Source organism: Lissotriton vulgaris, chromosome 8 (assembly GCF_964263255.1).
Source record: "Lissotriton vulgaris chromosome 8, aLisVul1.2, whole genome shotgun sequence".
Lineage (NCBI taxonomy): Eukaryota > Metazoa > Chordata > Amphibia > Caudata > Salamandridae > Lissotriton > Lissotriton vulgaris.
Genome location: NC_141696.1, coordinates 1,284,184,653 through 1,284,211,089, shown reverse-complemented (window position 1 = coordinate 1,284,211,089; position 26,437 = coordinate 1,284,184,653). Strand labels below are relative to the sequence as shown.

Genomic DNA, 26,437 nt, shown 5'->3' with positions numbered 1-26,437 from the left:
AAAAAATGATGTTTATTTGAGCTCCTGCATAGAACACTTGAAAACAATTGTCTTATTTTGTATTCACAGCTTCCACCAAGCACCCAGCAACATTGCACGTGGCAGTGAAGATTCCCATACTAGCAGCCATTAGAACAAATCTCTTTTGTAAAGATGATCAAAGGATATCCGAAGAGTGGATTCTGCAATTTTCAATTCTCTTCCAGTCTCTTGAAGCAGACTTGTGATCCTCATGAACTTTGCATTAATAGTTGTAGCTGTCATGGAATTATGTTTGCAAAGGCAGGTAAACCTATTTGTTTCTTGGGGTTCTTCAGCAAATTGTCCTTCGTGTCCACCAGAACCCACAAGTGAATTTTATTAAGTGTGTAGAGACTTGTAACATCTGTGACGTCAAGTAAAAAAGAAATATAACACCATATGACCACTTTGAATTCGATGAGTAGGTGGGACAGGTCTGAAAATAAGAGTACATATCCATAAACCAGTGTCCACTACAACTAATTTACTGTACTGGTCAATCCCATACTGTTGTATTTCAACACTTTTCCAAAAAGTTCAGTATGCTGACCTACTTGCGGAAAGGTATCATTTGTACGTCAACAATAAAGTCCCCATAGCACCTCCATATTTAAGCTGTTGAAGCTCTGCTTTGATCATTGTATCAATGACCTCAGCAATGTCACATAAGAACAAGCTGGTTCAGCGCAAGATGTGACCTACCACCTTTCTTACGCTTCTAGCTTGTTCCCACAGTATTACCTGTATATATCCACAGATTTGCAGATGGACATTTGGAGGTGGAGAGACCTCCACAATGCAAGGTTATGAGGGCTGAGCAAAGAAGGGGGAAATGGCAGAAGATTGCATGCCAACATTCTCAAGTTTTAACTAGGTTTTTCACTTTTCATAAAAAATAAGCATCTAAACAAAGTGTGTATAGAAACAAAACACTTCTCTTGGCAAAATTGTATAAAAGTAGCAAATCTGGCAGTATGTTCAAAGCAACATCCTATCACTTACCAAATAGACTTGCTATTGGTTATAATACTGAAATTCTCTCTTTTTTCTTCTATAAAATTGCATTGTGCTCTATATCAAAGACTATTACATTAAACTGCATAGCATTTTAAATAATAAGACTTTACATTAAAAAAAATACTTGCGGGCAGGCAATACACTATTATTGTAATTCCGATCAATACTCGTGTAACAGTCCCAAATTAGAAATTGTTCCTTTTTTTGCCCTCTGAATTAATAAGAAAAAATCAAATGAAAACAATCACTGCAGGCACGTCCCCTGATTTGTTCTGATCACTGAGGATGGAAGATAACTGAGAAAATGCTGTTATTTCGCTTGTGTTTTTCAATGTCTGTAGTTGAATAGATTGCGAATCAGTCATCTTAATCAGGTTGTATTTTGCCAAACTAATCATTGGATTAAATAATTGGGCTGATATGTTTTAAAAATGTGAATAATCTTAGAACTCCGTGAGATGAGTTGTCATCCTTCTAGGTGTGGAGGGCAATGGGATGCCATTGTCAAAGTTTCATCTAGTAGAGCATTTAACTTTAGTTCAGTTTGGACACACTGGAGACTGTGTTCTGACAGCTGCCTGAATACAGCTCGTTCATCTCGTTCTGCTCCTTTTCTTTCGGTGTCACTGTCTTGCTCTTGTGGTACTTGGCCACCTTCCTCGATCGCCTGCAGATAGCCTGGACGATCAAGAGGCACAATTCGGCCACGTTGAGCACCATGCAAATGCCAGATACAACCACCATGAAAACGGTGAAGACCGTCTTCTCCGTGGGCCTGGAGATGAAGCAGTCCACCACATTGGGGCACGGCCACGCGTCGCACTTCACCAGACGTGGCATTTGGAACCCAGTGTACATGAAGTAGAACAAGTACATGAAAGCGGACTCAAAGAGAAGCCTGAAGAAGATGCTGGTGGTGTAGGTCCACCACAAACTGCCCACGATACGGATCTTTCTCAGTTTCAATTCTTCGATTTCACCGGGGTCAAGGGCGCCATTCTTTTTCTTCCTCAGTTGCCTCTTCTCTTCATGCCTCTTGTAGGCAACATGCATGGCCACTAGGAGGGCAGGAGTGGCCACTATAATGAGCTGCAGGCTCCACAGCCTGATGTGAGAGATTGGGAAATAGTGGTCGTAGCAGACATTCTTGCACCCCGGCTGCAGGGTGTTGCAAGTAAAATCCGATTGTTCGTCTCCCCAGACTGCTTCTGCGGCCACCACCAGGATCATGATGCGGAAAATGAACAGGACAGACAGCCAGATTTTGCCGATACTCGTGGAGTGGCGGTTCACTCCTCCAATCACCTCGTGCAGCGTCCCCCAATCCATCTTTTCTTTTTTGTCTTGCTTCTAAGATCTAACGAAATAAAATGAAAGCATTAGGTGACATAGCCATCCATCACAGACTGAACACAACACAACTCTCATATCAAGGGCTGCGTGACCTAGTGGCACAAGATTTTCTTGAAAGCTATGGCGGCTAGTAAAATAGATTAAACGTTTCCTGCATTAGTTGAGCAGATGTTCTTGCAACTTAGTGTATAAGTTTCAACCCCACAAAATAAAATCAACTTTCATCCTTCTGAAGCAAATTATTCCAGTAAAAGCGAATACTACTGTATCTGGTCTACGGTAGACAGTCCTTTATTTATTGAGTTTTTGTGCAGCATGGACTAGACCACACCCAGAGTGACAGAGTCCCTATCAAAAAGATGGTAATGGTTACTTAGACAACATTAAATAACATGGTACTAACATGGTACAGAAGATGAAACTTGGAGAAGATGAATGCCACCCAATTTTGAAATTATACAATAGGTAATCTAATGAGAGAACGTTAAATGCTGTAGAAAATTATGCTTTCATAAAATTGGAATGAGTAAAGTATGTGATGACAACAATTTGGTGGTGTACAATAGGACATTGGGGACCCTAAACATTTAATCTCGAGAGACAATTGTCTTTGACCCTGTAGCAAGGTCCTACTATGTTTGAGGGTGCTCTATACATACCCAGAGGTCATGGCTGCTAGCCTTCTCGTGTAGACTGAGCCAAGCAGTCCCTTATGAATTTATTTGTTCATGAATATCACCCAGATTGATTTTAAATAATAAAATCACATACACCCAAACAAATGTATATAAAGACGTATTGCAGTTACCTTCAGTGTACCTGTCATTAAGGTTAACATTAGATGATTGCATCAATCATGAATGTGAAATGGTGAATATCTGATAAACATAGAGAAACAAGGACAGACCATGTCCTACCGCTTCACCTTCCAATGAGCCTCTCCATCCCTAGCGCATACCAGAAGAGATACACATCGGCCCTGATTTACCAACGCTTTGCACCAGGTTTGCTTTACGTTTCTGAGGCAAACCTGATGCAAAGTTGTATACTGGGATTTACTAACCAATGCAAATCTGGATTTCATGTCATGTCAAGAGCTGCGATGGCATGTGCCATGATGTCACTTGCATACTGCCTAACTTGGTTAGTCCCCCCACTTCTCTTTTTTAGGACTTGTACCTTGGGTGATGGGCAAGAGGGGAGAGGGACTGCAGTGCCTGGTGCTTAAATATGTGTCTGGAGGGAACTTCTAGTCTCATGTAGGCACCAGAAAAGTGCAATAGGATTATGTGGAGGAGTTTTGGATGTCAATATATACTGAAGAGATAGCCAGGAAGGTTAGATTGGCTACAGAAATATATCGACAATGTTGCTTGTGTTCATGTTTATTGGTGTCTGCAGAGTGCCACCCGGCCTCTACTATGTATAATGTATCCACTTTTCACTCCGAAGGCCGGGTGTGGTTTGAGGAGGTAAATTAATGGGTGATGGTCGCTAGAGGCCATTGCCGACAAGAATAGTCTATCTGAGTGGTATTGTGTATGTATGTTACAGCGCACAGCAGCGTGCATGTGTTCCTGTCAGCGGGCCCTTCACTACAGTGTCTGCGAACACCAGAAAACAGTGGCGGCCCGCATGACTCATAGGTGGTGGGGCAGGCACAGGGGTTTGGAGGGGGCTCGCATGGGGGGAATTAAAAAAAAATGTACCTTTCCGCTGGGTCCCCGTCTCTGCTCCTGCTCTCCTGCCTTCAACTCCAGGAACAGGAAGTAGGCAGCCAGGCTCTGTCCCCTAAGCCAATCACAATGCTGCAATGCAGCCTGCATGGAGAAGGGGAAAATGCACATGAATGGTTTGGGCAGCCGAGAGTGCCGACCAAACTGTCATTGCGCACTCAGGAGTGGGCAAACCACTCCTCCGCTGCCCTGCTCAGAGAGCAGAGCAGCCCTGCAGACCTGCCCGCCCACAAAGCAGCAGGAAGCATAAAATTATAACGCAAAGTTATTATCATTTTATGTTTCTATTATGTGCGCCACGCACTGCTTAAAAGCAGCGGGGCGAAGCTCCTCCGCCATAGAGGAGGAGCCGCCCCATCGCAGAAAAACTGGCGTCAGGGAATAATTCTGTAAATGAACATTGACCCGGCAGAAACTGAGCTGCGCTTCTACTTACTCGTGGATAATATGTAATTTATTGTAGCAATGGATGTTAGCTCAGCACTTCACAAGCAGCAGAGATACACTCGCCCTCAGGGCCCCAGGCAGTTTCTGCTCAGGTTTCACGCGCCTTTGGCTAACTTCCAGTTGAACTTTCACTTCATGTCGTAGAAGTGGTTCCTCAATCGGCTACTCCTGCTTCGTGGCACAATCCAAGGGAAACTCTTGGGGTCCCCTAAACGCGCCGGAGACTGTTCCATGGCATCACACGGGGGCCTTCCTGTGCTTGTGCACTGTGTGACCCATTCCTTGCTAAAGAACCAGCAGTTATTTGACCACAGCTCCAGACAGAAGGCCCTGCAAGCTGAATCACTGACCACCGTTATCTGCTCCGTGGATCTCTTGGTGCAGACCAGGCTTCCTATGTGTCTTTTGCTGAAGGCTATTTGTCTTGTCTATGCTCCTTTCACTTATGTAAACCTGTTTTTCAGAAAGTTGTACTTGATATTTTCAGCAATGCACGCAACACATAATTTGGTGGCAACTCTAAAACACATCTAATAGTGCATTTATGCCGTGAATAAGAGTTGAAAACGAGCACTTCTACAAAGAGCCACATGACACCTTTTCACCAGAGGCACAGAGAGATGAAAGGCCAATTCTGCACCTAAGAAGAAAGAAATTGTGTGCCAAAATAGTACATTTAATTTATGTTTCGCAGCTCAGATCTACATGGAATTTGAGGAACATATAGACCCGATGTATCAAAGACTGTAAAAAGTGGTTTCAGATTGTGCACTGACTTTTTGAGACAAGTTTTTAGGTCTTGGCTGGGCAGCGCATGCGCTGTCTCTTAGAGACATGCTGTATTTACTCTGTGTGTTTTACAAACGCCCATCGTTTTTTATCTGTTCTTTTTCCTGCTGCTTCAAAATTATTGCTTTTCAGCTGTGGTTTGCCTGTATTTGTCCCTCCCTCATGTCTTTGGTTCCCTCCCATGGAGACTGGCCCTATAACATGACGTTGTGCGCTTCAGTCTATTTACGTTTGTTTTGGCGGATTATTTCTCTTTTTTTGGGCTTGTTTTCTGAAGCTTTCTTAGGTCTCTGCATCCCAACCCTCAAAACTTCTTCCCCACCACCCCTCCCAGATTGCCTCTTACTGCCACCACCCTTCCCTCCTAGGTCATCGCTTGTCCGCACCCACCATCCCTCCCAGGTCAGCGCTTGTTTTTATTCTGCACAGCTGCAAATACTCACTGTCTCTCCTAGCAACTGCAGCTGTATTTTAAATTCAAGTATTGAGTCATATTGTTTCCGACAAACTGGAGAAAGTTACAATTGCAGTAGGATTACAGTGTTTAAATTACAGTACATGCTTCTTTTTAGCTCAATTAAAGTCCCTTCAAACATGGCGGCCTTCGGTATTCAATAGCAGTAGCAAGTTGTGTCCGCCTTCTTGATCTGTGCCTGCAACTGGTCCCATGTGAGGGCATTCACTATGACACCTCTGAGCTTGCAGACTGGCTCGAGATCAGAATTTTAATGTATGGTGGGACTACCGGTCATCTCCAGCGCAGTGGTTGGCTGAATTTCCAAACATTACACATTGCCTGTGGGTCCTCTTCTCTGTGTTCTGGATTGTCAAGTTGTCCTTGAGGATACTTGTCAGGGTGAAGCAGGTCATTAATTACACCGTAAAGGTGAGGGAGGCATTACGGGAACGTTCGGGGCCCACGTAGCGGGATGAGGGAATTTGCTCAGCATTATACTATCTGTGCATTCCATGCGGCTCACCACATAACAAGTTGACCTTCATCTATGTTTAAAAAAAAACATGGAAACACGTGAGCAGTATGCCCTTTCAAGATAGCCAAGACTTGGGCTCAACCACACCAAAAATTGACAAGCATTTGCAATGCAATAGGTCTCGCATTTGCGAGAGTTTGAGCTAATGGCGTTGTAAATGACAATGGCTTTTATTTATGTGTTATGAAAACCTGTAAGGAGTGCGTAAACATGCACTTTGTACTTAATAGACGTTGCTTCTCGAAAGCAAGGACTATAAGTACAAACTGCGTGTTTGCGCACCACTTGTAGATTTTCAAAACGCTTAAATAAAAGGCATTGTCATGTCAAATACCAATAGCTCAAACTCTCACAAATTGCCAGACCAATTGCATTGTAAATGCTTGTTATTTTTGCAATGTTGCAAACGCACCACTAGGTCGCATTGCAAAATATTGAGGTAGAGAATGATTTGAAATGACCTGCCCAATGAATATTAATTAGGCAGGTCGCTGTTTGTGGCCCCTTGGGGCTGGCAGCAAACACGGGGATGTTGGCCTGCAAGGAACGGCAATGTTTGTTCAGTGTCTGCATACCCAAACAGGATATTTTGTCAATGCAGCCTCTGTTCACTAAAAGAAACTGGTACTTCTTCAAAAACCACATCCCATTCGGGAAGTTATCAGGGGAGAGGGCAATGCTCCCTTGGACTGCTGCCTGATCTCCCCTGGTCACCCCACACAACACCCCAAAGGGAAGTTGTCCAAAGGGGACAGCTTCCTCCTTCCGAATTAGTTATCACCTCCTTTGAGGAGAAGGAAACTATTCAATGGGTTACAACCGCAATAGTGGTCGCAAACCATTGATACATACTATAGACATCGCAATTAGGAGGTATCGCCTCCATGCCTAAGATGGTAAACCCATTTTGCACATCAGAAATGCTTTTGACTCACAACATGGATTCAATATTACCAAAAATAAATGTGAGGTTGCAAACCCTGTGATTTTGTGAATACCAGTGATGGGGACTGCAAAATTACTTGGCCACGAAGCCCACAATTTGTACCCAGTGTGGCAGATTTTCTAATACCATAGGTTTAGCATTAAAAGTGGGAAAGAGGAAGCGTGAAATCTATTGATGGCCTATGGCTCGAAAGTTTGTTCATATTCACAGACATTTAGTGGGGTCATTTCCACACTGGACACGTGTGAGTTATCGTGCTTCCAGTGTGGAAATGTCAGCCTGCATCTTAAGCCAGCATACATCTGGGGATTTACTGCCTTTCTACACATGCAGCAGCATGAGCTAGAACTGCAGTGAGGTCTTGCGATGGCTGTTCACCTTGGCAGGGGCGTCTTAACAGCATTATAGGCCCCCGAGCAAAGCAGTGCACTGGGGCCTGCCTACACAACCACTCACAGGAATAACAATATTTAACAGAAAAAGTGGGTTAATTCTGGTCTGCATGGGTTCCGTATGCCACCGGACAACTGCCCAGCGTGCCCATGCTTAAGACTGCTGCTTGGAGGTGGACAGAAGCGAAAAGCACCAACAATACAGTCGTCAGAGTGAATAGCCTAACCTATAGGCGACAAGTAAGGAACCGGATAGAGCTGGTGATTTACCCCGGTGTTATTTCAATACAAATTACAAGTTCCTTAATATTAGGTATTGAAACTCCCGACATTTGGTGACGTTTGCACTGTCCATATAGATATTTGTTTGCACTGATCAAACAGTGCAAGAACAACATATGTACTGACTGAAAAGAACGTTTTGCACTTCCAAAATAGGCCAGTCACTGGTGTACAGCATGCAACCTGTCCTTTGTGGCAAAACTCCAGCCTTTTTTCTGACCCCTCCCTTCGGCAGTAATACGTTTTAATGTCAGCAGTTTGGCAGATTTCAGTTTGACGTCATGAATATTTAAAAAGAAAAACTTGCAGGGCGTTGGGAATTAATTATTGAGTTAGTCAATGCATAGTTTTGATTTGATGCCAGGACTGGGAGCTTACAGGTAATTACGACCAGCTAAATAATGATGCTACTGTAAAAAAAAAAAAGCCTGGACACAGTGTGTATGTTTTGCACTTCTAAGCTTTTGAAGAATATTACACGTCACAAGAAAACATTCAACTAGTAATACTGTGGATAGGTTGATGGCTTTGGAGGAGCGAAATGGTAATGTTACACTTTGTAGCAACAATTCTAACCTCCTTACCATACGGTGATTAACAAATGGGGTTTGGTATTTTATTTATTTCGAAGAGGTGTCATTTAACATCATATAGAATTGCATTCAGCCAGTGCTAAACTCAGAACATGGCGGTTCTTTCTCTCGTGCTGAAGGTTCAAGTGGACCAGGATGTGGAAGAGATTAAGGATGCTTGACTAAGTTTTATGAATGTGTCCTGTACTTTTATGCCAACACATACATTCTGAAACAACTATTATAAGTGAGTTTAATAAATACACCACTTAGTAAAGTATTCTTTTAATGAACACTAGAGGGCGCGCACGATCTGTTTGGTTGAGAAGCTGGAACTCGTTTCCAGTGCAGCTCGTGTTAGGCTGTCGGACATGCGCGTGACAGGTCCCATCAACCACGTCCCATTCCATGTCACCCCTAACTCCCGGCGACATGCAGAAGGGGTAGGGGGGGCTACTCTTCACAGTTATATTTATACGATAGAAAATCAATCTGAAACGCTTGATCGAGCAGTTTAAACAATAACACGGTTCTATACCAGGTAGATGCACACTTAAAACAATGGGCTCTCATTGGTAACACAATAACTGAATTTGTTAATGAAAGAAACTCAAAATCTGCAACCCACTGGGAAACTCAAGTAGAGACACAGAACAACGTGATATGCTACACCCTGATAAACAGAAGTACATTCTAACAGAAAGTCTATACACTGAAGAATCCTAGACACAAGCAACTGAGGGCCAGGCACAAGGCTAGCGGCCATCTTAGAGATCAAAGAAGGACAACACAGTCATACCTGAAAGCAGAGCAAGACTGAATATGTAAATACTTCAATGTGGGACTCACTGAGAGTGAACTATGCTTCCTCGTGCATTGTCCCAAACAGGAGGAACAAGACAATGATCATAAGGAAAACTTTCATGCAAAGTGGCTAACTCCACTAAGCAGAACATGAGCAGAAGAGCCAAACCCTCCTAAGAAACGACCCAGGAGATGGCATAAAGCAGCAGAATACTCTTCAGCCTGCAGCAGCAAGAGAGCTGCAAAGACTTGCATGCAGAACAGCACTGTAGCACCAATGAAGGCGCAAAACGTCAGCTCTCCTTTTTAACCAATGAGGCATATCCATGCACCACCACTGGACTGAACTGAAATGAATGGGTCTCAATGCAATGTCAGGAACACTAACGTCGAACTAGCTCCTCACAACTTACTTTTAAGTGTCCATTGGTGATCATGACACATTGATACCGAAGCACACCCTAGGTCCCAGTCCAAATAGTCAGCTTGATCAGTCCCTTAAAGATAATTCCAAAGTGGAAGATTTTATTCAAAGTAAGCCATAAATATACCCACAGGTCTTGGTCGACAATTCATGTGTATCGCTGGCAGTCGACACGTGTTTCAACAACTTTTACAAGGCTTAACCCCTTTGATGCTGATGACGAGCTCAGCTCGTCATCAGCCACGGTGGTCGTGTGCGGATGACGAGCTGAGCGGCTTTTTAGAAAAAAGCCGCGTAGAGGAAAAATAACCGCCGCAGCGATGCGGTTAAAAGTATCCATTAAGAACTGGATGTCACCAGGAAAAATTGATATACCTCTTTTTTGAGGAAGCCGAAAAATGTTGCTTCGTTAAACACTTATTCTAAGAGGCTAGAAATATCCCAGAGCCATAAAGGGACCATTCCTACTTCTGACAAGAGCAAGAATTATGTAGTAGCTGTGAAGTACAAAATGATGCTGCGGTAGTAACCACTTTGATAATTGGCATAAAGCACTGACTGGTCGGTCGATTAAATTAGAGTGAGTGTGTCAGGAGGGCTTTGATAAGCCCTTAGCGGAAGTGTCTGTGTTCAACCCGGAGGTCGAATGAAGTCCCCATAGTGCCTGGAGGTAAAATGAAGCCCCCCATAGTGCCTGGAGGTAAAATGAAGCCCCCCATAGTGCCTGGAAGTCGAATGAAGGATTGGTCAACGTGACCATTTGGACTGTGACCTGGTGTGTGCCTCAGAACCAATGAGTTATAATTGGTAGTAGGGTGTATTGATACCATGAAAGCACCGTATTTATTTGTCAGAATTACCTTTCAGTGTATGTTTAGGCACTTTAACTCCAAATGTATTGTAAAGGATGTGAGATTTTATAAAACACTGCTTCCAGGAGGTTTGACATTGAATTCATTTGTGATCATGTCCCAACTTGAGCAGAGTGACAATTGAACATTGCTGAGGTGTGCTGTGCAGCCGATAGCGCCGTCAAACCTTATTTCCTAGCATGCAGTTATTTCCTGCTTCTACAGTCATTCTGATGGTCAAGGTTATTATTTGGAGGCTTTATACAAAGGATGTGGAATTATACAATAGTTAATTTACACTATTACTTAATTTGTAGCTATATGTTTATTTTATTTATAAAACAATAAAAAAGTTTAAAGAAAGACATGAATTAGACTTAAGGTTTAAAAATGATCTCTACTTTCTGGGTCACATAAAGGTGGAAATGCCTGAACTCAACCTAACACATACCCTAGGCACCCTTCACGTCATTGTTTTTTAGCGTACCTCTGCCATTTTGTCATTACAGAAAAGGGCCATCCATATGCACATTTTTGTGGCCCTGCCCTAAAAAAAGACAATCTAGTCTGTGTCACAGAAGTCCGAATATACAATTCCACGCTTTAATTTAAAATGGTATGAATCCTGGAAGTTGTACTCCAGAACCGCATGGATGGAACTGAAAGAACAGATAACAGTGGAGTGGAAATGAAAAAGGCCAAATCTGAGCGCTAGTAGCACCCAGTGGTTTGGTCACACTAAATAAGCATCTGCGATAAATTAAACATTGGCATTTTATAGTATATGAAGCTCTTTGTGTAAAATGAATAAACCAGTGATACATTGACATCAAAGGTGTCTTATGATAGCACAATGTGATACAGAACTTCTCTTGCCACTACTTTCAAAAGATAAACTTAAACATACCGGGTACCCCTCAATGACTTTATGATAAATTTGATGATCTGAAAAATGTAGGATTTATCTGCAAACTAATCTCATATTTCTGTATTCTTCAGTGAACAGTTTGTAGTGTCCAAAACAAACTGCATTGTTGTAGCAGCAGTATCCTGTTAAAGGGAATTCTTTCCAACAGTGCACTGACAACCAGAGGCCACCCCTAATAAAGCCCTAGTCTCCCACAGGCAGTGCCCTGCTAGTCAGGCACTCTTCTCGAGTTTTTTGCTAGCGAGAGTGACAGCCTAGCAGTGCCATTTCAGTCCCAGTTACCTTCTACAAGTACGCTGTAAATGTTAAGACCCTCATAGCTGTATTTACACATTGCAAGATCCTGACCAGAAGTGCTATACCCTGTAAGTTCCCTCCCAGCAATGCCTAAGCAGCATATGAGAAAATCTGTAAATTGTTCCTAACTGGGGGTGGCTCACAGGATCAAGGAAATTCTATGGCAGATACAGCAAGCCACTAAACATCTGAGAAATGGGAAGGCAGCAAGACCTGACAAAATTCCTGCAAAGGCACTCTAGGCAGATATTGAATCATCAGTAGACTTGCTCCACCCCATGTTTGGAAGGATCTGGGAAGAGGAAAATGGGCCATCAGACTGGAAGGAGGGATATCGCATCAGGGTACCCAAGAAAGGTGAACCGAGTAACTGTGCCAACTACAAGGGCATAAATCTTCTATCAACTCCAGGCAAGTGTTCAACAGAGTCATCCTGATCAGACTGAAGGAACAGGTCAACGCTCAGTTGAGAGACAAGCAAGCTTGTTTCCACAGAGATAGATCTTGCACAGACCAGATTGCAACACTGCACCTCTCCATTGAGCAGTCAATGGAATTGAACTCCCCTCTCTATGTCAACTTCATCAATTATCAGAAGGCATTTGACAACGTGGGCAGATAGACTCTTTGGAAACTCCTCCACCTCTATGGTGTACAAGTTAAACTCATAAGAATCATCAGGAATTCTTACGAGGGAATGACCTGCAAGATAGTCCATGGAGGACAACTCATGGAAGCCTTCCAAGTGAGGACCAGAGTCCGCCAGGGTTGCTTGTTCTCTCCCTTTCTCGTCCTGTTGGTCGTAGACTGGATAATTCCACAGCAAGGAGAAGACATGGGATCCCGTGGACACCTTCGATGCACTCGATGACCAGGACTTTGCAGATGACCTGGCCCTACTCTCCTGTCCTATGGTTTTCACTTTCTCAGTAGGAAGTGTTAATTGTTTGGACAAGCTACACATTGGGATGGTGCCAGACTGGTTCTATGCACCCCCTTGGGAGATGTTGACCCATAGACCAGCAAGCTCACAGTGCCATAATAAACACTCCTAATCCTACTAAGGTAAACAAATGGTTTGGGCAACCTCAGAACATGACAACCCTGATTTCCCCAGTAAACCTGTTAACTGATCTAGAACCTTTTTACTCAGTCACTCATGCTCGCTCAGAGAGACACACAAGAAGTACACAAAGTGGTATTTTCAATATTTATTGAACCATTGTGATTCTTGTATAAGAGGTGTGCCCTGCAATAATCAATAGCCAGAAGCAGATAAAAGTGATTAGCAATATCAGGAAAATGATGAGAAGAAATGATTCCATCATGGTGATAAAACAGTGCATATATGCTGGCATATAAGTACTGGGTATAGTGTACTCCTACTATGCGTTCCCTAACCTATTTGCCTAGGGTGGGTGTTTTGCCAAGAATCCCCTATTGGATGATCTAGCCCCCCATTAACCTGAAGGCAAAATATGTAGGTTCTCGTTTTGCTCACAAGTTGGGCATCCCTCCTCGCAGAGGGCAAACAGGAATCAGCTGGGCTAAGCCCTCGACACAGCGACGACCTCGCAATGACAGCAAAGTGCTCCTCCGATTTGATCACAGGCATGCATATGTATTTATAATGTCATCATCAATGCTTCCTTGTCGAGGCTTCGGGAAAGCTTAAATTTGTTTATTGTCTTGTGATAGTTGAGTCACCTCACTGACGAACAACATTTGCACAATGTGTATTTAGGCCTTGTACGAAATGTTCAATGTGTCGTGAGAGTGCACTTACAAAGTGGATTTTTAAGCAAAATAGTTTCAGAGAAACTAATCCTGCACTGTCACACAAGCAAATGTGTGTCAAAAGTCATTGTGTAGAAAAGAAGGCAACTTAGGAAACGTATCCATGTCATATGGCAGGGTTTCTTCCCGGGCCTAACGCAGCCACGTGACACTCCCATACCCATCTGCAGAGGCAAGAGAATGCCCACAATGTGGCAGCTACAGCAGCACAACTTGGCCTCAACATCCACAGTGGAAAAACCAAGATCCTGAAGGCTAACACGGCCAGCACAACTGCAGTCACTCTTGCAGGCGATGCAATTGAAGAGGTTGAAGCCTTCACCTACCTGGGCAGTGTCATAGACAAGCAGGGTGGCACAGACACCGATGCTGAGGCAAGAGTCGGCAAAGCAAGGGCTGCCTTCATTCAGCTGAAGATCTGCTGCTCCAAAGACCTAACACTGCAAACCCAGATTATGCTTTTTAACACCAATGTAAACGGGATCCTTCTGTATGGAGCAGAAACTTGGTGGACATCTGTGACTACCACCAACAAAGTCCAGACCATCATTAACACTTGTGTGAGGAAAATACTCCAAATCCGATGTCAAACACCATCAGCAACAATGACCTATGGCAACAGACTTTCCAACTCCCTGCTCATGAAGAAATCCTGAAAAAACGCTGGGGCTTGAATGGTCACACCCTCTGCAAGTCTGCATCAAACACCACAAGGCAAGCCCTGACTTGGAACGCTCAAGGGAAAAGGAAAAGAGGAGGGCAATAAAACACCTGGCAAAAAGGCTGACTGCAAAGAGATGGGTTACACCTGGAGTCAGATTGAAAGGAAAGCCCAGGACAGAGATGGCCGGGGAGTACTTGTTGATGGCTTATTCCCCCAGGAGGGGTAGTAGGTATATGTAATTAAGTCAGTAGGGGTAGCTGTTTCTTCTCTGAGAACTGAGAGGGTATTCTACAAATTATGGATCATCTCTGAAAACTGTCTACCATATTTCTGCTGATGATGCTAGCAATAGAAGTAAATAGGTACTTTCCAGCTGAGTGGAGGCACATGAATGTTATGAATGGCGTTCCCAAACTCCACTCACTGTTTTACTGTCAGTGAGTGCGGGTGGTAATGTGACAGGGACCCAGGATTGGACTGTAAGGTTGCCCCATTTTGAACGAACAATCTGGAGATGATAAATCTGATGTAATAGTTTAACTGGGTAAAATAACATACCCTAGACTGGGAGGGAGCTTACAAGCGTGGTAATCAGTACAATTGTCCCGGTCTAATCTGAGATGGGTGATAATCTGTAAAGGTCTGAACGTCTGGTGGCAATTGATGACTCAATGCTGGCATGGGCATATGTACAATGAATTGGCGTAGGGCAGCGCTGCAAGTCATTTTGCTGCTCTACCCTACGCCAATTTAAAAGGACAGAAATGCACTGTATTTACAAGATACAGTGCATTCCTGTCCTGTCCTTTCAGCCAGCACTTGCGCAAAAATTGCAGCCATGCACCCATGCAGGTAGCCTTGCACCATGGTGCAAGGGTGTCTGTGTTATTGGCATGATTGTTTTTGTGCAGGAAGGGGCACCTTCCTGCTCAGTGAAGTAGTGTGGCTCACTGGTTAGAGGCGGCAGACCCGAGAGCAGAGGACGGCCCGGGACCAGGGTTCGATTCCCGGCGCGGCAGGTTTCTGGACCAGGGTCAGCGGACTCGATAATTCTCTCGCCTCGGTGCCCACTCTGATCAGCGATCACACTCGGCAACTCTGGGCACTAGCTTGCCTCATCTTCACTAACGGCCCCACCAGACCGCCGGGGATGCCTGGTCTCACCCTGGAGATACCCATTAAGGGACCATATCTCAGGGAAGCCAGGAAGGGTTTCGCAGCGGTCGAAGCGCCTTGGGACCCTCCGGGTAAGTAGTGCGCTATATAAATGCCTATACATACATACATACAAAAACAATCACAAGAGGCATTTTTCTCATTCTATGTGTGCTGCAGAATGCAGCACACGGGGAAAGAGGAAAAAACGAGCAGAAATGTAAACATTTCTCCGAGACATGCCTACTATGGGGAAACATCCTTAACAATGCGGTCAGTACACCGCAATGCTGTTACATCGCGGTCGTTACAACGACCGCCTGTAACAACGTTATGCCATTCCAACGCAAGTTTTTACATCGACTTGCGCTAGATGGCGTGCTAACATTAAAAATGGTGTTGTTTACTATCCCAACACCTTCCCTACTGATACGTGGACTGGAGTTGCATTACTAAATTACACTTTTTTATTGTTAGCACGCCACCTAGCGCAAGTCGATGTAAGGACTTGTGTTGTAAAGGCATAGCGTGGTAACATGCAGTTGTTGTAACAACTGGGATGTAACAGCATGCGTTGTAATAACACACGTTGGGCAGGAGAAACTTACCGGGCAGGAGAAGGGGACAGACGAGCAGGTCCCCAATATTGCCGCCACCGCCAGGAGTCCAATTGGGCAGTTTACAGCGCCGCCGCTCCGGGACTACATCTCCCGGCGGCCCTAGCGGCGGCGCTGCTTCGGGAATCACGCCAGAAGCGCCAGGAGGCGGCTACAAGGGAAGCAGCGCTCGGCGGAGCGTGGGGGCAGGAGAAACTTACCGGGCAGGAGAAGGGGACAGACGAGCAGGTCTCCAATATTGCCGCCACCGCCAGGAGTCCAATTGGGCAGTTTACAGCGCCGCCGCTCCGGGACTACATCTCCCGGAGGCCCTAGCGGCGGCGCTGCTTCGGGAATGACGCCAGAAGTGCCAGGAGGCGCCTACAAGGGGAGCAGCGCTCGGCGGAGCGTGGTGGCAGGAGAAACTTACCGGGCAGGAGAAGGGGACAGACGAGCAGGTCCCCAATATTGCCGCCACCGCCAGGAGTCCAATTGGGCAGTTTACAGCGCCGCCGCTCCGGGACTACATCTCCCGGCGGCCCTAGCGGCGGCGCTGCTTCGGGAATTACGCCAGAAGCGCCAGGAGGAGCCTACAAGGGGAGCACCGCCCAGCTCCGCGGGACGTGAGCGGGACGCCGGGCGAAGCCCAGGCAAAGGGCGGGCCCTCTGTGGCCCTCAGAGGACCCGAGGAGGACGGGACGGGCCACCCCACTTGGCCCCATCATAGAAGCAGGTACCGAACACAACTAACCCTTTTGCTTCCAATTGTCATTTGTCCCTGACCCGTCCAGTGTCTAATTTGGAGCTATTGCAGTCCTAACAATATGTCTATCTGGGAGGACCTGAATGCCTTGTGTGGCACAAACTACGCCCCTAACATATCAACTCCACCCACATCTGGCAGAAATACTGACCTTACAAACCGCACTCCCCAGGAACTACCTTTATTGCCTGTAATGATTGCCACTCAAGCTAACACGCTGCCCCAGGCCCTAATCACCAAAAGGAACATTGAGGGGATTCCAGCTAATGTTGATCAAATGTCCTGTAGCCCCTCATCACCCCCCGCTATTTCAACTGTTTCAACGCCACAGAAGGTGGGGGCCACATCAAATAACTCTGTTTCCCCCTTTCAATCGACCCTACTGGCCCACATTGAACGATTGCTGAACGCGGCCCTATCACCCCTGGTCACAAAAATTCAGGATCTGGGAGAAAGGTTGTCCAGCGTGGAAAAAATAGTACAAAGGATCAATCCATCAAATGTAAACACTGCTTCTCCTTTATGTTATACGCCCTCCACCAACCATGAGAAACCGAAGTCTACAGAACACAGAAAAGCACCACCAATTGATCCCTCTACTAGCAAACCCATCCCAAAAAGATGTAATATTACTTCTAAACCGACTTATGTCTCTTTCATAGCACCTAGGATTCCTCATGAAAGAAGGCATCGAATCAACCTACCCCCTGAAGCTGCCCCCTATGTGACTGTTCTCTCTGGGGTGCCAGAGCTTAGACAGGGCAAATTTGAAACAAACCAGGACCTGCTGAACAAAGCCATCTTCTGGCTCAATAACAATAGGCCGCTGCCACCTGACTTAGATGGCGGTATTGTTAGCGTCAGGAGGGTGGGATGGTTGGGTACGTTGCCCAAAAACTGTCCAGGAGATCTGATTTTAATTAAATTCAAACACAGGAACATTGTCCCCTATCTAAGATCCTCTCAGCCCAAAATTGGAGGTGGCCCTATTTGTATCTGTGACTTGTTTGACTTTTATCCTGGCCCCAGAGTATTGAACTATAAAATCCGTTGAAAGGGGGTTCCTGTGTACCATGCGCTTTTATTCTGCACAAGACTGGTTTTAGTTTGTTTTAAATAGTCAAATTTATTTTCCCTTTTTTAAACCTGCAATTAATTATTGTGCCTTTATATATGCATGTATTTTTTCTCTGCTGCTTTTATGGTTTTAAACTTAAAAACCGAATAAAGCTTGATTTGATTTGATTTGACACACGTTGTTACATCATACATCCCCTACTCAGGTGAGGCATAACTTTTTGGCGGTGCCTCAGATTCATGGTATGTTGTAAATCTGGGGCAGCGTCAAAATCCATGGGTGTTGCATGGGAACACCCATGGCATGCCTCCCTGCCGCAATGTAAGGTAAAGGAATGACTTGCTCTGCGTGGTCTTCACCTTATCTACAAAACCATGAAAAACCATGCAGGGCGACTTTGCGTGGCCTTGTAGATATGGCCCTGCACTTTGCACCACAGTAGCATCAAAAAAGTGATGCTCCAGTGGCATCAGGGGCTTGTAAATATGTCCCCAGATTTGTAACCACTTAGCTGTCTCAGCCAAAAACTGGTAGGGAAGAGCTTGTCACTGTCTTCCATTGGAGTTTGGTTTCAGAAACTGGCAAGTAATCCGTGCCATTATAAATGTACTTATGTGCACTTCCGCCTTGCATCAGCTGCAGAGAATCCTGCAGTGTGAGCTACCTCCGTCAGTGCCCTCCGCATCGGCTGCGGAGACTCCTACAGTGCAAGCTTCCTCAAGTAGTGCCTTGACTCAGCTATAAAGGCCAGAGCAGGGTGACTCAATACAACAGAACTTTAGCAATGCAAGCTTCCTCCACTAGGGCCCCATCGCTGCAGTGTGAGATTCCTCAAGTAAGGCACTGCATCAGTTATGAAGACCTCAGCAGAGTGAGTTTCCTCCAGCAGTGCCCTATTACTACAATATGAGTTTAGCAACACCAGGTTTCGGCTGCAGTGTTCCTTCACTGCAGCTGTGCTCTGGCAGTGTGAGCTTCCTTCAGTCAGGCCTTGTCCTAGCTATGAAGACTACAGCAACGCCAGCTCTCCAGCAATGCACTATCAGTCTAGAAGGATTCTAGCAAAGCGAGCCTCTGTAGATATCACTGTAATGGTACTCTGGCAGTGTGAGCGCCCCTCAGGAAGGCTTCGTCTTCACTGCGAAGACTCCAGCCAGCAGTGCGAGCCTCCTACAGCAGTGCCCTCCTACCACAAGAAGAGTTTAGAAATGCAGGTTTCGGCGGCAGTGCGTCACTGCGGGAGTACTCAGGCAGTGTGAGCTTCCTTCAGTCAGGCCTTGTCTTAGCTATGAGTCCTCCAGGACTGTTAGCTTCTTCCTGCAGTACGCGCTCAGTACAGGAGGACTCTAGCACTGCAGGCTTGCTGCAGAAGTGTTCCATCACTGCAGTGGGACTCAGGCGGTGTGAGCTCATTCAAGCAGCGCCTAGCCTCAGCCCTGAAGACCCCAGCAGTGTGAGGTTCTTCAGAGTGGTTGGTGGCCATGGCTTCTTCTCCATAGTGCCCTGTCTGAGTCATAAGGCTCCATCAGTGCCAGCTTGCTCCACCAATTGCCTGCCATTGCTGGACAACAGATCTGCTAATGTGTCCGCCCACCCAGCAGTGCACTGTCGCTGCTATGGGACACATGTGCTGTGATCTTCCTCCAGCAGCACCCTATCGCAATGTGTGCGCCCTATCACGTGTGTGGCAAACTTGCCTTTCTTGAAGATTCACATTCTAATGAAGGCAAAAGTGATTCTTACTACCAAAACTATGTGTAGAGCAAATAATAAAACAATTAGAGAACCTTTTGCACAAAGAAGTGCTCTAAAACACAATAGGAAACGAAACTATATATGAATGTGCCTCTAGCCTTAATGTGTCTCCAACAACCAGCTCTGTTTTGTATATCTCCTTCAGGGAACCTGCAACACCATTTTCTTTTGGCAGTAATTTACCCAAACTGACATAAAGGATTCAAACACCCCCACTTTTGAAATGCTTGCCATTTTTATGTGGGGTGCTGCATATGTTTTGACTCTTGGGGGTATCTGGCTGTGGGGAGAGGGGGTGAAGAGACCCAACACAGCCTTGGGAGTCCTGGGAAAAGATGAGCTTGGATCTTATCATGGTGAAGGGAGCCTTAGGAAGAAGAATGGAAGGGGGAGTATGCAGAGATGGCAGATGGGTGTCTATTATAAAGTCTGGGGGATAGGTTTACTAAGGGTTACACAATCTACTAAACTCTATGAATTAGCAAAATGAATGTATAAAGGTGCATTACAATACAAATTCGCACTATTTCCAAATCACTTATTCAAATTGTCTGGTAGATCAACTTCGGCATCACAAAGAGTCATTAACTTATCCGTAGTATCTGCATGCACATAACTTCTTCTGAAGTCAACATTGATGTCACAGACTTAATTCTTAAATTTTAAGTTTTGGACAACTAATAGAATATATTTACATCTGCAGCACAATTTATTCGCATGAGGAATTCCAACCAAAGCCTCTATGACCTCCCATGCCAAAATGGATCCCACGTGTCAATGCACGTGGGTACAGCCTTCCTTCGGGAAACAGAGATTAGTCACATTTCGAGGGATGAACAAAAAGGTTTTTGAAGTATTTGAATGAAAGGTACAGAGGCCTGAAATCTGCAATGACTGCCTACTGTCTCGGTGCCGCCGTTTTTAAATCAAATGTAAATCACTGTTTTGACTAATTCAGTACCAGGTGATATCAGACAAACTAGTTTTAGGCAACCCTTCATCACCAACCCTGCTGTGCCCTACCCAAAATAATGTATTACTGAACCTGGCCTGGCTCAGAGTATATGCACTATGAGTTACAGAAATAAGATTAAGATAGCACCCACAATGCAATAGATTGTCATTGATTGGCAGGCCCAATCTTAGTTTCAAGCCAAAGGGAGTCTGCAACAACTGATGACCTCCAACCAAGGGAAGCCATCCACTTTGGGGCTTCAGTTTCACCACATATGTAACTGAAAGCAAAGCAAACAGGACAGGCATAAAGTAACAATGGAACCTGCGTTTGCTTTTGAGTAGATCTGGAAGGTGTCAAGGAACAGCCACCATATTGGGTGAGGACCACACAGTGTTGTTGCAGGACATGTTAAACTCTTAGTAGACTGATGTACAGATCTGGGCATGTTAAGCTCTTAGTAGCCTGATGTACAGATCTGGGCATGTTAAGCTCTTAGTAGCCTGATGTACAGATCTGGGCATGTTAAGCTCTTGGTAGCCTGATGTACAGATCTGGGCATGTTAAGCTCTTGGTAGCCTGATGTACAGATCTGGTGTAATCAGCATAGAGGAGAGTAGGAAACTGAATATTTCTCAATCTAGGCAAAGTGATTGTGACTTTAGGACAATCCTACGCCTGCAGCTTGAATAAGAGCGTGTCAGGGCACTTCTCAGTTTTAATCGTCTGCTGGTGGCCATTTTCACATCAACGCCCACATTTTCAGGTAAACCCTGAGTCAGGTTTTGGAAAACAAGAACTGGGCCAGACCGACCGTAACAGGTGACAACCGGCAGATCTGGCTCTTAAACTCCCAGTGTTCGCAGAAAATCCAATAAAAGCAGAACAAAAATGGAGAATTGTCTTCATCAGCAGGGCAGGTGAAAAGAGCACGCGAAATGAGAAACAGATGGAACCCACCCTGAGTGGACTCACTGTTTTCGCAAATACGGCTGGTTCTGGATTGGTTGGCTTCATTAAAGCACTGGAGACAGTGCCTGCTGCTTTTGGGGAGTTCTCCTGTTTGTTTTAGGCTGCTTCACTGTGGGTGTTCCCATTCCTCATGTACTTACTTATGAAAAGTTTCATAAAGCGTGGGCTGAACCCCAGAGAAAAATAACACAATGCTGCACAGAGAATTTAGAACAGAGGAACCATCATAACATAGAGGTGCCATTCTTCACGCGGGGGATTGGAGGACTTGCAGCATGAATGTGGTATCATTCTGTAAGATATACAGAGACAGAATAACTTGTGAAAGTCAAACAAAGTTTATTGGTATGTCTTACACGGCTCTTTTGTACAGGACACTACTTACTGCAGCTCCCAGGCCCAGACATTCTGCAGGAGAATGAAGACATCTCAGAGGCACCCCTGCACAGCTCCTGTTGCCAGGGAGCTGAGGTATTCTAGGGGTATCCCACCAGGACAGTCAAGGCATCTAGCCAGGCCACATGAGGCTTTCCATTCTGCCACTTTAAACCACCCAAATGTGCATCCCTATAGGAGTGCAGGCGCTTTCGCCACTTGAGTTCCATACTGGCGGATGATTCCTTCGCTGCATTTGCATCCTCTAGCCCTTGCATCTTCCTGGGTCACAAAGGGATACAGGAAGGTGAAGGGTGTCTGAACCATTCTTATTAGCTGCTAGGCGCCAATCCGGATGACAAAATAAAGGGGTCATTTATGCTTGATCTAAAGGCGGCCAATCAGATTAGTTAAAACAACGGTTTGCTTCAGCTTTTCTGATTGGCTTCCTTTCAATACGTTGAAATTTTCCCCGGAATTTAGGCCAATCCACATGTCTGCTGGCCTGTGCATCAGAAAGCCTGGGACCTTACTAGACTACTTGGATCAGCAGGAAGGTACGGATAGGGAGCGTAGGGCACTGGGAATCATGCCCGCCAGTGGCACTTCAACTCCATTTGCAGCCATTTTCTTTTACACTTTTGTGCATGTCAGAAATGACACAACCCTCCAGGAAACAGATCTACAAACAAACAAGTGGGAACTCTGCTCGCACCTATTTATTGGTGCACAACGTGTTGATAAAACCTCTCGTTCTTTGTGTAGCCCGGTGTTTTTTCAACCCTTGCCTGAATTCCTTGAATTACATTATGATCTTCTACACACACTTATCCAAGCACAATAAAGGTTTGGGAGTGTCTTTTCTGTTGGATCTAAACGAGTGAGATGTTTAAGTGACCTCTGCCGTCTGCTGGAACAGAAAACGCCTGCTGCAACCAGTGGTATTAGCTAATCCCCAATAAAGGGATATTGTTGCTATCAAGATATTGTTGGTATCAAGCACGGAATGCGATCACCTTCAAGCTGTGCTACGATGGGCATCGGTCCCTAAGGAGCCACCGCGGATTCTGCCAGCATCTAGATGGTCCAAGGTGCTCCATCTCAGCATAGAGGCTCAGAACCCCGCACCCTTCCACTGGACAGGTATGGCAGCCTCACAGAAAGCAGGGGACCCAGGGACCCAGCTTCCATTTCTGAAGCTACTGTTGACTACTGCTGTTCGCAACCTCCTGCCGGTACTCCTGTCTCACCCAGTGCTACCTTTGGAAAACAATAAGTGCTGCGGCCCAAAGCTGTTCTCAGAAACCTGCAGCCAGCACTGACAGAAACCCAGCAGTCGAAGTGCCATTGGAACTGTGATCCTGAGTGCAATAGGGGCAGGGGCAATGGGAGTGAGGTGGGGGACAAAGGTGCCGCTAAAAAAACAAAATATTTTGTAAATATTTTGTTGGTCTTTCACTGTCAGGTAACTGCATATAAAATAACACACTCCTTAAATAAAAAATAAATGCAATCAAACTAATATGGGGGTGATATGTTATGTTATGAAAGCTCTGTTGGTTCATGTAATGACTGCAGGTGTCTGTGAGTGTAACAAGAGAGCCACAAAACAGAATCCTGGTTGGTACAGTGGTGAAGAGTGACGTGTATTTTTACTGCTACAAGGTACCAGTCTGTGATAGAAAGCACAGTGAATATGTAAGTCAGGATTCTAAACTTACAATACCTCTCAAATAGAATAAATATTCGTCCTCAGGGAAGCTTCAAATGGCTCCATCAATTGAAGCCAATACCGGCTTCCCAGCAGCTTTTACATTGACAGATTAACTAACTGCCCAAATGTGCCTTTCTTTGAGGCACCAGGCACCCTGGCAAGAAGCTTGCTCCTTGTTCAGCTGACTGGCCATCCCGCAGCTACTTTTTTTGCAGTTTTATATAGCCCGTACTCAGCCCAAGGGAATGGGAGCGCTTTACGCAAGGTCATATTTAATGTTCTATTTAATGTTTTTACATTATGGGAGACTCCCTAAAATTAAATTAAAAAAGTATGGGCATGTTGTGCCCCATTGATCCTGCCTACTGCTACTTCTGGGAAGATCAAAGCTGCCTAGCCTTGATTCCACCTCACGCCTCTTTCATCCACCGCTGGGCACTCCCTGCCTCTTTATCTCACGTTAGTAAGTTCTTTTTCATACCTACATTCCTCCTTTGTCACTATTTTTCCGTCTTTCTCTTCTTCCTTCTTTTCCCCCATTTGTGTATTTCTCTCTCTCGCTCTGGGTCAACGTCTGTTGAGGAAAAATAAGTGCCATTCGCCAAAACTGCGTGCTGGTGGGCTCCACCTGCAGCCACCGGCTCAAATTAAGCACTGCAATACTGCCTGTTTCAGTTCTGCACAGCCCAACCTTGGCTGCCCACTCTCCTCCGCTATTCTTTGCTTCATACTCTGTTGCTGAATGGGAACTCATTGCCAACCCTTCACATTTGCCCACCTCATGCTCTACCCCGCTAGTAGGTAGACCCGGGCTACCTACTGCCCAGAATCAGGCGTCCACACTTCATGACACACTTCTGGCTACCCACATGCTGCTGCACGCTCCCTGTTGCCCAGTCTCGCTCTACACTTCCCTCGCCCTCCTGTTCACTCTGTCCTATCTGCACTGCCCACTCCCTGTTGCCCTGTCCTTGCCCTTCAGCCCCAGCAGCCCACTCCTCAATGCCATCTCTCTGCGGCACACCCTGCCCTCCGCTCGACTCCTGCCCACTTTCTGCCTGCCACCTACAGATTTTGGGATCAGAGGGTGCTCCGGGCAGGGCACGGGCTGATCCATGTGATCTCAGAGGTGGTTGAGCCCTAATTTCACAATCCTCCTCCTTTAGTCATGAGGTGTGTCAGTATAATCCTGATTATTAGCCTCTTGTAGTTGAGTTTATTGTGCCCATTTACGCAATCTGTTCTCCACGGCGAATAGGCGATCCGAATTCCCCACAGCGCCTGTCTAACCCCAGATCAGTTTTCCATGGATCACTTTCACCCTTACGGAAGTCACCGAGGCAAAGCGAAACTGTGGAAAAAGTCTCTCAAATCATGGTGCTCCGTCCCACACGCGCGAGGCTGCCACAGACTCCCGGAACCTGTTGCACGGCCCTACAACCAGCCCAACCTGCCGGGGGAATGCCAGAGAGTAGATCAAGCGCCCGGGTCTATATCTTACATCTGTCAGTGACCTAGCAGGAAAAAAAGCAGCACGGGTTGCAAAAATTGTTTCCACTGGGAGCAAGAGCATCACAAATTAGGTTTCAGTGTACGTGAAAGAAATACGTCACTGGCTGCAATAAAGGTGAGGTGTGAACATGCGCCACTGTGCACTTGAGAATCAATCACAGGCGAAGCAGAGAAAAGATGAACCGGCATTATCACATCACATCGCCTGACACTCGCACGAAGAATGTGCGGCCAGCCTCGTGTTTGCTTGGCTTTTCATATACAATGTTCACAGATGAACTCTGCCCACTGATCTGCCGTAGGGTAGCTGAGTGCCACGCTCCACATACAACAGACACCAGAGTGCACACTGCGTCCATTGATAGAAACGAGCGATGCTTTCATCCGGCTCCTTCGCAGGGTGCCCGAAAAATGTGGTCCGTTGGGTTTTCTGCATTCCATACCTACCAAACCTTGTTGGCAATCAGCTGGCGCCCGCGCATCAATGAAAGTGTTTTCATTGCTGTCCCTGACAGGTTATGTGCAGAATGCTGTGGGTCCAAATGTTTCATGACACGGTGCTTTTTTCTGCCACTAAAACAGTGCAATATCAGGGTACATTATACTTGAAAACCAGCAAAAACACTTCTACTTTTCTACGTGTGAATATGGGGACCCCTGGTGGTCAGGTCGGGGTCGCGCAGCCCTCCCCCCGCTCTCAACGCATTGCTCTTACCTGAGACAGTGTCGTGGTCTGCTTGCTCTCAGAGGCTTTGCTGCTGCTGGGGGGTCCCTGCCGCAGCAGTGATGGACATCCCTCAGGTGTCTGCGGAGAGGGGCTGCTGCAGGTGCCCTGCCCCGGCTCGGACTCCTCTCTGTCGGTACCGGCCCCAGCCTCTCCTCTATCCCGTGCTCCGTGCAAGGGGGTGTGTGCGCTCCCCCCACCCACCTGCACTTTGACGTCTTGTGCTCCGCTGATCCGTCACCACGGCCTCTCTACTCTGAGGTCACCTCACTAACCGCGTAGTAAACACAGGCACCTGTTTTAAAGTGGAGGAGGTGACGGGGAGGAGGAGGGGGGGAGGAGGAGGAAGGCCGACGCAGCCTCAGGACAACCCCATCCGAGGTGTTACCTCAAGACAAGAGAGTGAGTGGAGAGATTGGTTTATCTCTCACACAGAAAAGGGTCCCGTGGAGCATTTACTTTTAAACTATCAGATGTTTGAGAGTCAATACACACCGTGCCTGGTGTCTGCAGGCTGGAACAATCG

General features: G+C 45.9%; 1 protein-coding gene across 1 annotated transcript; it reads right to left on the bottom strand.

Annotated features, from left to right (window-relative positions):
* On the bottom strand, positions 1–26,437 carry LOC147698621 (gap junction beta-2 protein-like). Its single transcript, XM_086935213.1, has 2 exons — positions 25,903–26,437; positions 1–2,395 (listed from the first exon to the last, which is right to left on the bottom strand). Exon 2 carries the CDS (start codon positions 2,365–2,367, stop codon positions 1,573–1,575), a length of 795 nt encoding a protein of 264 aa, XP_086791339.1. The 5' UTR covers positions 2,368–2,395; positions 25,903–26,437; the 3' UTR covers positions 1–1,572.

Coding starts and splice junctions, on each gene's coding strand:
- LOC147698621 (XM_086935213.1), bottom strand. CDS start 2,367: ATGGATTGGGGGACGCTGCACGAGGTGATTGGAGGAGTGAACCGCCAC.